The sequence below is a fragment of the Anabrus simplex genome, chromosome 3, assembly GCF_040414725.1.
Source record: "Anabrus simplex isolate iqAnaSimp1 chromosome 3, ASM4041472v1, whole genome shotgun sequence".
Classification (NCBI taxonomy): domain Eukaryota; kingdom Metazoa; phylum Arthropoda; class Insecta; order Orthoptera; family Tettigoniidae; genus Anabrus; species Anabrus simplex.
In genome coordinates, this window is record NC_090267.1 from 442795532 (window position 1) to 442807758 (window position 12227).

General features: G+C 37.6%; 1 protein-coding gene across 2 annotated transcripts in view; it reads right to left on the reverse strand.

Moving 5' to 3' along the window:
• The window catches only part of Hr39 (Nuclear hormone receptor FTZ-F1 beta), a 190517-nt gene that overhangs the window by 48527 nt on the left and 129763 nt on the right, over positions 1-12227 (reverse strand). For both annotated transcript variants that reach the window (XM_067143523.2, XM_067143522.2), the window contains exon 8: positions 9304-9657. In XM_067143523.2, coding sequence (XP_066999624.2) covers positions 9304-9657 — 354 coding nt within the window. The remainder of the gene's footprint in view (positions 1-9303; positions 9658-12227) is intronic.

Consider the following 12227-nt stretch of genomic DNA (forward strand, 5'->3'; position numbering starts at 1 on the left):
TTGTTCAATCTTGTTGATCCATTACCAACATAACGTACAGTATATCTTTGTTTTGAGGTTGCTAATGGATGAACTGTCAATTATTTCACAAATATTTTATTGATAATAGACGACATCTCTCTGCAATTCTCTGTGCATACTTATTCTCAACAGCATAATGCCATCAACCTCAAGACCAAAGCACAGTAACAGTCAAGGAGCTTTACGGAGATAGAAAAGGTAGAAAAGAACCACATTTCTCTGGACTCATCAGTGCAAAGGGGAGATGATGAATGAAACAAATTGCAATAAGAGTCCATGATAAGATGAATTCTTGGCACAATTCTGACAAGGCCTTGTGGTAATAGGATCTGTATTTTATGAAATGTTCAGAGATATAGAAATGATACACACACTCTAGTCTTCGAAAAACTGACCCACACAATATCAGTCCAGATTTTCCTAACAAGACTCTGCCACTATGTATACACAGTCGTGATCATCATCATCATCATCATAATTTTCTTCTTAGCGTTTGTTTCGCAATGGAGCAGGGTCCACTATCTTGCAAGCCAATACACTGTGTATTATCAAATTTTAATCAAGTTTTAGATATAGACTACAGCCCACAGAGTCCTCTGGTCTCTCTTAATATGATTTTTACATATAGAAGAACTTACAAATAAAGTTATAGGACAAACCACCACACATTATAAAGAACTGAAGGAAAATATCAGGAGAAATTTTATATGTAATTTCAAAAGATGAACTGATGTGTAACAATCAAGATTTCCTAAAAAGATTGTGCAAATACAGTGGAACCTCGATTATCCGTTCCCGGAAACTGCATTTTCCCGGAATATGCGTTCAGATTACGTGGTCCCGTGAGCATCATAATTAAATCACGTTGTAAAATTCCTGCATTATCCGTTTCTCGAAGAAACGATTTCCTGGATCAACCGTCCAGAAATTTCAGTCCCATCAACGCTAAATCCTCAATCATTTAATAAACTGTATCTCACGAAAGTTCAGCTATGGTTTGGTTTATGAGTTTTTGTAAGATTATAATTATACATATTTCATTTTTGTGATGTTTAGCCAAATTGTTGATGGTTTTCATTCATTCCCGGATTTTCCGTTTTCCCGTGTTGTACGTTTTATTTTCATGGTCCCTCGAAAAACGGAGAAAAACTATAGCCCCAATGGAACTTTGCCTGCCAAGCGACCACTGCTCATTCCAAAGGCCTGCAGATTACGAGGTGACGCATGGTCAGAATCAAGGATGCTGTTTCCATTTGCTTCCATAATAAGGTATGTGTTTACTTTGGTAGGAGTTCTGACAGCCACAATGAGAAATAGAATATTATGGGTGATAGTTGGGTCTGCCCTGTCAATATGTTCTCAAATTCTGAGTAATACAATTATTTTGACTTGTACATGTTTCGGGAGACACCACTTCATCAGCGATAAAACAGAACTGCCCATATTCTAGGATTTAACAACATTCACTTGTACAGAATACATAGTTAAACTTGTAAAACACTTTTAACACTCATACACACATTAAAATGTTTCTTAATACTGCTTGTTGTATTTGTTCTTATTGTAGTAGAACACTTAAAAAATGCTTAGAAATTCATCTGGTTTCCTTGGATAAACTCAGAAAAATAGTTAAAATCTTGATCTTAATATCATTAAAAATCCTATGCTCCACTGAATTATTAACTCTAAAGATCTATGATTAATAACTGTCCTTGAACTATAACTGGTTAAACAGAATTGTGCTGTGCTGGTGTTAGACTGAGCGGACCGAACATCCCGTTGTGTTCTTAAAACATGAACGTGGTAGCTTTTCTTTCATATATTTAGGATATGTTATTCACACACCGATGGCAACCAACATGAAAATAGTGAGAATGATTACTGATATGATAAAGTGTCAGGTGGCAGGAAGGTGTCTGTTATGAATAAATCAAGACCCGGTTAGAAACAGACTTATGACAAGTAGATGCATCTATACGAGATAAGAGATGCAAGTGAGACCTACGAGGTGATGGCAAAAATCTATTCTTACCAATTTCAACAATGGAAGGTAAAACCATAAGAGGCTAAAAGTTTTTTCTCTTTGCTTTACGTCACACCGACAACAGGACAAGAAACAACAGGATAAGAAAGGGCTAGGAGTCACAAGGAAGCGGCCATGACCTTAATTAAGGTATTGCATTGCCTAGTGTGAAAATGGGGAACCATGGAAAACCATTTTCAGGGCTGCCGACAGTGGGGTTCGAACCCATTATCTCCTGAAGTCAAGCTCACAGCTGTACAACCCTAACTGCATGGCCTACTCGCTCCGTACAGGCCAAAATGTAATCTGTGAATAAGGGTGGAGGCTTCATTCACAGAGGCATTTACTGTGAGTGTTCAAATGCTGGTATAATGAAAACATATTGATTAATTATTTTAAACTAGTGGCTTGTTGGAGTGAAAGCCCTAACATATTTCAATGAGGTGAAAAACCAATTATTAAGATTTATTCTGCAATGAAGTCAGCAAAACAGCCTAAGTGGATGTGTTATTCTGTGACAATATTTCTGGGCATCTGATGTTCTTCATACATGCCTGCCTTGCAAAAATATTTAACCTCTGTGTGCAAGAAATCCCTATGCTCACATTAATTACGAAAACATGGCCATGTTGTGCTGACCTTCCTCGAACAACGACACTCATAATGGTAACTCTTGTTTGAAAATGCAGGTAGCTCCAACCAAGGGAACTGAGCAGCCCAATGACCAAGCTGATTCGAGCATGCCAACAATCAGGTGATTCTCCCTCCTGTTCAACCATCTCAAGGCCTTCGTCCAGCAGCTGAATTGGAATTTAGACGTAACTTAATATACAACCCAGATTTGATTTAAAAATATAACATAGTTTTGAAATTATATTGAAACGCATTGGTTTTTATTTAAGGCATCAATCACAGAAATCTATTCATTGGTTATCATACAGTTTATATTTACTTCCCAGTATTTACTGAAACATGGCACTTAAAAGGACCAATTTTATTTTTAACAAGGTCCTGGAATTACAGTATGATGTGAGGAATAAGCCATCTCTCAAAATCGTACAACTACCACAATTGTGTGTTCCTTATGGAATTACATACAAGAATACTGGTCCACTTATAATAGTGGACATAATTTGAACGGGAAAAAAAAAAACTGATTTATTTTCCTCCTCACACAAAGAAAATTGTATATAAGTAAGTGTATGATGTCCTCCCGAAGGTATCACCACCTTGACGAAGGCAAATATATTTTGCCGGGTGTTTATTGGAGGCTTGCGTGGTCAAATGATCTTTGGAGCTATGCCGGCGGGAGCATCTGCTCCTGGTAGGGCCACCCAAGCCGGACAGGTCTAAGGTGATGATCCAGACTAAGAGTGATACCCTGGTCCTCCAGGTTGGGGGTTGAGTGTAGGGTTAACTCCCCTACCTCGTAAAAAAAAAAAAAAAAACTGTTACGGATACCTTAAGAATGAATGAATAAAGCAGGACTGGAAAACTTGGTGACGAACCGGCGAGAAAAACGGCTAAAGAGAAGGAAAAAAGGATATTATATTAGCAACGTGGAATGTTAAGACATTGAAGAGACCTGGCAAGTTCAAAAAATTAAGGAATGAAATGCATAAGTATGGAGAGAAAATAGCAGCTCTACAGGAACTAAGATGGAAAGGGCAAGGGATGATGAAGTCTGGACAACATATCTTTATGTACAGTGGAGAAGAAGCAGGCAGTAATGGCACAGGATTCCTCACACATAAGTCGGTAAAGCAAAGCGTGATCAACTTTACTCCAATCAATGATAGGATGTGCTCTGTGAGAATTAGGGCAAAATTCTTCAATGTAACTGTGTTTTGTGTGTACGCTCCTACTGAGGAGGCAGAAGATGAGAAGAAAGATGCATTTTATAACTAAATTGGAGGAAGAAATTAATAAAGTTCAATGACACGATGTGAAAATTATCCTTGGAGATTTAAATGCAAAAATTGGAAGAGGTGTACAAACACTTAGTAGGGAAAGAAAGCCTGCATGAAGTAAGTAATGATAACGGATTGAGATTGATTGACTTTGTGAGTGGAAAGCAGATGATAATTAAAAGTACTTGGCATCCTAGGAAAAACATTCACAAGGAGACCTGGATTTCACCAGATGGTGTGACAAGAAATCAAATAGACCATGTTATCATAGACAGGCGACATGCATCAGATATTATGGATGTTAGAAGCTGCAGAGGTGCTGATGCAGATACAGACCAATATCTTGTTAGAGTCAAGTACAGACAAAAAATAGATTTGGCAAGAACGGAAAAAGAAGAAAGGCAAAGCACAGTATTGAAGGTCTAAAAAATGAGGAATTACAAGAGAAATACAAAAAGAAAATGGCTGAATCTTTGGAAATAAAAAGGGAATTATGGGGAAAAGGAGAAGTGGAAGATAAATGGGAGATAGAAAACAACTATCAGTGAAGTTGCAGATAGTTGCAGAAAGAAGAAATTGGTAAAGAGAGCAGAATGGTTTGATGAGGAATGTTCAACATTAATCCAAGAGAGGAATGATGCTAGGAACAGAATGCTTCAAAGCAGAACAAGACAAACAGTAGAAGAGTATAGAGAAATGAAGAAGAGCAGATAAGGTATCTAGATATAAGAAAAGAGCTTTTGAAAGAAAGAGAATCAAAGAACTGGATGAAATGAAGGATAGAAACAAGGTACGAAAGTTCTATGAAAGAACAAAAGACCTTAAGAGAGGATTTCAACCAAGAGCTGTTTTCTTCAAGGATAAAGATGGAAACCTTCTGGGTGATAAAAGCAAAGTTCTTGGAAGATGGCAGGAGTATTTTTACGAGTTACTCAATGGAAATAATGAAGATGATACAGAGGAGGAAAATATAAATGTTGATGGGGAGGAAAGAGAATTGGAAGAGGAATCAGTAAAACAGCTAGACTTAGAAGAGGTCAAAGCTGCAATTAATGCATTAAAGAATAATAGAGCCCCAGGTGAAGATGGAATGGAGTCAGAGCTGTTGAGATATGGGGGAGAGGAAATAGAAAAGGCTGTTTATGAATTGATTAAGGAGGTTTGGACAAAGGAGGAAATACCCAAGGATTGGACATTGGGTATAATTTATCCAATACATAAAAAGGGAGATAAGGCAGTATGTGGAAATTATCGAGGGATCACCTTGCTGGATGGAACGTACAAGGTTTTTGGTAAGGTACTAGCCTTAAGATTAGAATTATGGATGGAAAGAGTATTAGGGGATTACCAAGCAGGCTTTAGAAAACATCGCTCTACTCTGGATCAGATATTTATATTACGACAAGTGCTAGAGAAGTTTTATGAATATGACAAACAGCTACATCAGCTGTATGTTGATTTTAAACAGGCATATGACAGTCTAGATAGGGGTGAAATTTACAAGATTATGAAAGAATTTGGAATCCCGAGGAAATTGATTAGATTAACAGAAATGACCTTGAAAACAACAGTATGCAAAGTGAGAGTGGAGCAAGATCTGTCAGAGGAGTTTTTAGTGGAGAGAGGACTAAGACAGGGAGATGTACTTTCCACACTGCTTTTTAACCTAGCATTGGAAAAAGTAATCCATCAATTGCCCATCAACCCAGGGGGAACCATTTTGAACAGATTAGTACAAGTGATAGCATATGCTGATGATGTAGCAATAATTGCAAGAAATGAAAGAGCTCTTGAAGAGAGCTACTCAGTATTAGAAGAGAAAGCACGGGACCTAGGACTAGAAGTGAATATAAACAAAACAAAATATATGAAGATGGGAGATACTGAGGGAGTAAGAGGAAGGACCACAGTAAGATTAAATGGGAAGGAGTATCAGAGAGTCACATCTTTCAAATATCTAGGCTCTATAATAACAGAGGACAATAAAACCTCCGTGGAAATACAGGAGAGGATAACAAGTGGAAACCAATGCTTTTACGCCTTGCAAAATATGTTTAAATCCAGGAATGTCAGCAGGAAAACAAAAATTAAAATATACACAACAGTACTAAGACCAATAGTTATGTATGGATCAGAATGCTGGGTGATGACCTCCAGAGAAGAACAGTGGCTGTTACGGTGGGAAAGGAAGATATTGAGAAAGATATTCGGTGCAGTAAGAGATCAGGATGGGTGGAGAATGAGGACAAATGTAGAGCTGTAAGGACTGTTTGGCCAGCCAGACATTGTTACTAAAATTAAGCAGGGAAGAATTAGGTGGGCCGGTCATGTTCAGAGAATGGCAGAAACCTGCACCGTTAAAAAGGTGTTTATAGGAAAACTTGATGGAAGGAGGAGGAGAGGAAGACCCAGGAAAAGATGGATTGATGATGTTGAGGATGACCTTAGAAAGTTAGGATTTAAACGTTGGAGAAGAAAAGCTGAGGACCGAGATGAATGAAGGCAGGTGATAAAGGAGGCCAAGGACCTACAAGGACTGTAGCGCCGACCAGTAAGTATGTAAGTAAGTAAGTAAGTAAGCGTATGATGTGGTATACAGTTTGTTTCTATGTTTCCACAGTGCATCTTGATCAGATTTTTTCTTATATCAGACAGCAATGCACAGAGTATCACTTGATAAACACACAAACGGTGTAAGAATCAAATGAATGTGATTATGTTTATTATACAAGGGAAATAAGAAAATTAAAAAGAAAATTTAGAATAGTAAACAGGAAAATCAAAGAGGGTAGGGAGAATAGAGAAACTAGAAAACAGCTAATGAGCGAACTGAATAGAGTGAAAAAGGAAGCAAAAGAGAATTATATGAATGGCATACTTCAAGAGGGAAATGACCACAAAGGGAAATGGGAAAAGCTGTATTCATATATTAGGAATCAAAAAGGAAAAGGAATTCAAATTCCTACTATGGTGGGAGAAGGGGGTGAACACTATTTAACAGATACTGAGAAAGCAAATCTATTTAACAGGGAATTCAGAGATTCAATAGAAGATTGTCAGGAGTTGGAAACCATAACAGAAGATAGGGAGGGAGAGACATAGGGAAACAAGAAACTTCTCATTCACAAATGAAGATATTTTCAGAGAAATCGAACTGCTTCAGCAAGGAAAAGCAGCAGGAAGTGATCAAATTACTGGGGAGTTATTAAAGACAATGGGGTGGTACATAGTGCCTTATTTAAAATTTCTCTTTGACTATGTCATAAATAATAGTGTAATACCAAAGGAATGGAAGGATTCTATAATAATACCAATTTATAAAGGAAAGGGTGACAAAAGGAAACCAGAGAACTACAGACTAATCAGCCTGATCAGTATAGTTTGTAAAATACTGGAGAGTTTAATAGCAAAGTACATCAGAGGGATATGTGATGATAAAAATTGGTTCATGAGGAGCCAGTATGGATTTAGGAAGAAATTTTCTTGTGAGGCACAACTGGTGGGATTTCAGCAGGACATATCAGATCAGTTGGATTCAGGAGGCCAGTTAGATTGCATAGCCATAGATCTTTCCAAAGCCTTTGATAGAGTGGAACATGGAATATTATTAAAGAAACTGGAGGGAATAGGATTGGACGTAAGGGTTATACGTTGGATAAAAACATTTCTAAATTCAAGGGTTCAGAAAGTCACAGTAGGAAATAATATATCACAGGAAGAGAAAGTTTGGAAGGGAATTGCACAGGGTAGTATGACCGGTCCGTTACTTTTCTTAATATACGCAAATGATTTAGGGAACAATATAGCATCAAAAATAAGATTGTATGCAGATGACATAATTGTTTATAGGGAAATAAATAACATTGAGGACTGTTCAGAATGACAAAGGGACCTTGAGAGTATCCAGCAATGGGTTGAAGAGAATAATATGAAGGTTAATGTAGGCAAATCAACTGTTACAACATTTACAAACAGGAGCTTTCAAACCGAATTTGAATATACTTTCGATGAGGTAGTTATCCCAAAAGATGGCAAGTGCAAATACTTAGGTGTGAGATTTGAAAGTAATTTGCACTGGAAGGGTCATGTTGATGACATTGTTGAGAAAGCATACAGATTGTTACATGTCATAATGAGGCTACTTAAAGGATGCAGGGTCATGTTGATGACATTGTTGGGAAAGCATACAGATTGTTACATGTCATAATGAGGCTACTTAAAGGATGCAACAAAGAATTAAAAGAAAAAAGTTACTTGAGTATGGTTCGTCCATCATTGGAATATGCAAACATGCTTGGGATCCTCACCAAGAATACCTAATAAAAGAAATAGATAGTGTGCAGAGGAAAGCAGCAAGATTTGTAACAGGGGATTTCAGGAGAAAAAGTAGTGTATCAGGAATGTTAGAGGAACTTGGGTGGGAAAGAGAAGGGAGAAAACTAGACTTATAGGATTATATAGAGGCTATACAGGAGAAGCAGCATGGGGAGAAATCCACGAGAGGCTTCGGTTGGAAAATAATTATATCGGCAGAACTGACCACAAGTATAAAATTAGAAGGAATTTTAGCAGAAGCGATTGGGGTAAATTTTCATCATTGGGAAGGGCGTAAAGGAGTGGAACAGTTTACCAGGGGTAGTGTTTGGTCCTTTTCCAAAATCTGTACAGATATTCATCAAGAAGAGAATAAACAGCAACAGAGAAAATAAATGAAATATTGGAGGGCATTCGACCAGTACAGGTTATTGAAAATAAAAAAATGTGTGTGAATAAATGAATTCCTTCCCCTGGTCTATGGAGTTTGGACAGCCGAAGTAGGGGATTGCTTGTAGGGGTGAAGTACAGTGGGGACTTCGAGGGCCCTGGGACCGCTACGGTAGCTGTGAAGGCCCTTCAGGAACTCTGAAAAGTGGTGGCAAAAGGGGCTCTGGTCCAAAATGGGTAAAAAATAAATAAGCAAATAAATGCAATGTAAATTTTAATCTTATACCAGTTGTATAGTATAATTTGAAGTAATTCCACATACTGTATATGAGTTGACTATGTTTGTAAGTACAGGAGATATTATAAGTAGAATTTTGTAAACAATATAAATTTATTAAGGATGAGCTGTGTGTTTAATAGAAAAAATTGTTAGTGTAAATTGTATAATATTGTATTCTAGGAAAATTTTCTTCTTCTCTTGTTAATTTAAAATTTAGTGCTTGACAATAATGTATTTTAGTGTACCATTTGCCACCGAGGTAGACAACTCATTTGCAAATAAAGAGATTTTGATTTTTTGGTTTGATTTTGATGTATGCTCAAAAATATCTTAATTACTTCTAAATAACTGCTGAAATTACTTACCATTGGCATCCGTCGAGGAGCCATCCTGCTCATCCACACCAACCATACTGCCTCGAGGCACAGGGACACCACCGTACAATACTCCACCAGCCATCACATGGAGAGGAGAGTTGACAGAGCCAGTCGTACTGAAGTCTGCACCACGAGGCATGACAGGGGAAGGAAAACCAGCATGGCTGGGAAGATGCCGCGATTGAATGGGGGAATGTGTAGGGGAAAATTGGGTGGGAGATACTGATACAGACGAATAGCTGTAGCAGCTACTGTGTTGGGAACCTCCATACTGGGAGGCATCCGAATTGTTCCGCGAGAGGGAGGGAGTATATGGAGAGCTAAAGCCGGATGATGGTAAACCTGAAACAATGTTAGAACGCTAGATACATCTACCCTTTTCTCAGACTAAATATATGCATAACTGGTGAACAATAACACTGTAATCAAATTAATAACTTTTTATTTAAATCCTTCTCTCATTTAAATAAAATCATTTGGACCACATTCTGCAGAAAGAAACCTATCCTTACAATTCTAGAAATGGAATTACACCAATATTAGTGATCTTTAGTTCCTATTCTGTTATCTGCAGAAAAGAACCAACCCCATTCTTTATTAGAATGTGGTCTATGGACCAGCCAAAAAACGATGGAACAAGAAGTCAAATTTTTGTTTCTGCAGAAAGGAACCAGGTGGCTTGGCTCTTTCCATTTGTTATTCCTTTTTTCAAAGGAAAGCACCCAGAGTTTAGACTGTATACAGCCAAAACTGGTTTGGACGTTTTTGTGGGGACTGAAAAAAATGAACGTCATAAACAGGGAACGTGTTAAAAAAACAAAACAATTTCATTGTTAAATTTAAGGTTAGGTTTGAACGTAAAAATAATTGATAAAAACAAAGAAACAGGTGTTTAAAATTATAATTAATAATTAATTAATTAATAATTAATGAAATAAATTAAGAACATCAACATAGCAAAACTTCAAGGAAAAATGTTCCTAGAAATGCGAACTACACACGTCGCTTACAATTATGTTTAAAGTTGTCACTGGAAAGTCCGACATCTAGGCGATTTTCACGTTTCATGTGTTGGTTATGCAGTCTCTCAATAAACTTAAATTTTTCGTCATCTGTAAACTGTCTAGCTTTCTTCTTTTCCATAACTTAATGTCCTGCAAACCACTATGCGTAAGTACAGTAGGCCTAATTTATGTACGTTGTTACACAATTAATTTATGAACCTAAAAGTAAGCACCAACATGTCAGCTGTATACACAAGTACAGTAGGCCTAATTTACATACGTCATTACACACATAAGTACAGAAGGCTTAATTTACGTACATAAGTCACTCAGGCCTCTTTCAGATGGCGCGGGAGTAAAGCGTGCCCGTGTGTATGTGCGGGTGCAAAACTCCCCGCACTTTCCAGTGGATCATTTTTCAACACTCTTTTCAGTGTGGTAATAAATATGGACCATCGTAGTTGACGCATGCTGTGTCCTTCACATTTCATTAGAGAAGAAGATGCGTACAATTTTGAGGATACTCTCTCAATAACGGGTCTAAATGATATCACGCTTTTCCAAATACGAGACCACTGGTATTTCTGACATTAAAGTCATTAAGTTCTCAATGTCTATTTTGGATTCCATAACAACCACTGTACATCACACAGGAAAAGAAAAAAGCACACGGATAACTTTTAAATTGAAAATGAGAAATAAATACTGTATGTCAAATGGGTGAGAGCGGGCCTACTTTTGTTTATCATCTAAATCCATTTCTACTTTTTTATAGGTATACTAACAGGTTCTGTACTGATGTTGCGAGCACGGCTGATTAGCTGTGTATGACGAAATGCATAAAAACTAATGTCCAATAACAAGTAACTGTGGGCGTGAGACCGCGACTCACCACGAACTGCCTGCTCAAACATTTCTCCCTGCGCTGTTACTCTTTGCCTCTGCATCATCTGAAAGATTCTATTTGACCAATCGGGTCTTAGTTTAGGCCTAGGCAGACCGGCGGCTAAGCGCGGAAGCAGGTCGAACTCGTGCTGTACGAAAGAGGCCTCACGAACATAAAATTAAGTACCAACACGTCAGATGCAAAGAGAATAAGACTGGCTTGGGACTGACACCCCCTGTAGCTGTAGGCTGACACGCAACCGAGCTCCGCGGTCGTGAATTTAAATTGCTTATGGTGAGAGTTACGAATGCACTAAAGAGGACATAAATGTGCTATCCAGGTTTCTTTTGCATGTAAAAGGACGTCCTGGGACTTCAGAATAATGGTGTAATAACCAGGGAAATGAACTACAGAGGGACGTTTTAACCAGTTTCAACTGTATTGGAAAGCAACGTGATTTTGACGTTTACATTCTACGAGTACATAGTTCTTTTTACATTAAAGTGACTATTTATTTTGAGCCATTTTTATGTAATAATTAATTATTTAAGCAAGGGCAGAATGTGTTGAATTATAATGGTTGAAAACGCAGTAACTGCATCTGATCTAGAAGAATGCAATATACAGGTTAGTAACACGTCATGTTTCACAAGAGCCAGCTTTGGCTATATAACTGTGGTATCCATAAAGGGAAGAAGAACAAAGGGTACTGCTATGTATGGATAGAAGGAATTGCTGGTTGCAGAGCACTAGAAGTAGGATACTATCGACTCTTTCACTTCTAAAACAATAATGAAAGGGAAATCAAGGAGCTGGTTTTGGGTCAGACATTTGCGGAGGTCAGAACAGAAATATTAAGTTGACTCTCGTGCTGAAAGCCGCATTTGGAACACGTGCATCGTTAAACATAATTTGATTTCTTTCTGCAAAATGTGATCCAAATCGGTCTCAATTTGTTATAGGAGAAAATCAGACAAGTATCTAGTAAATTTTCACTAAGTTATTTTTCAGTAAGGTCTAAA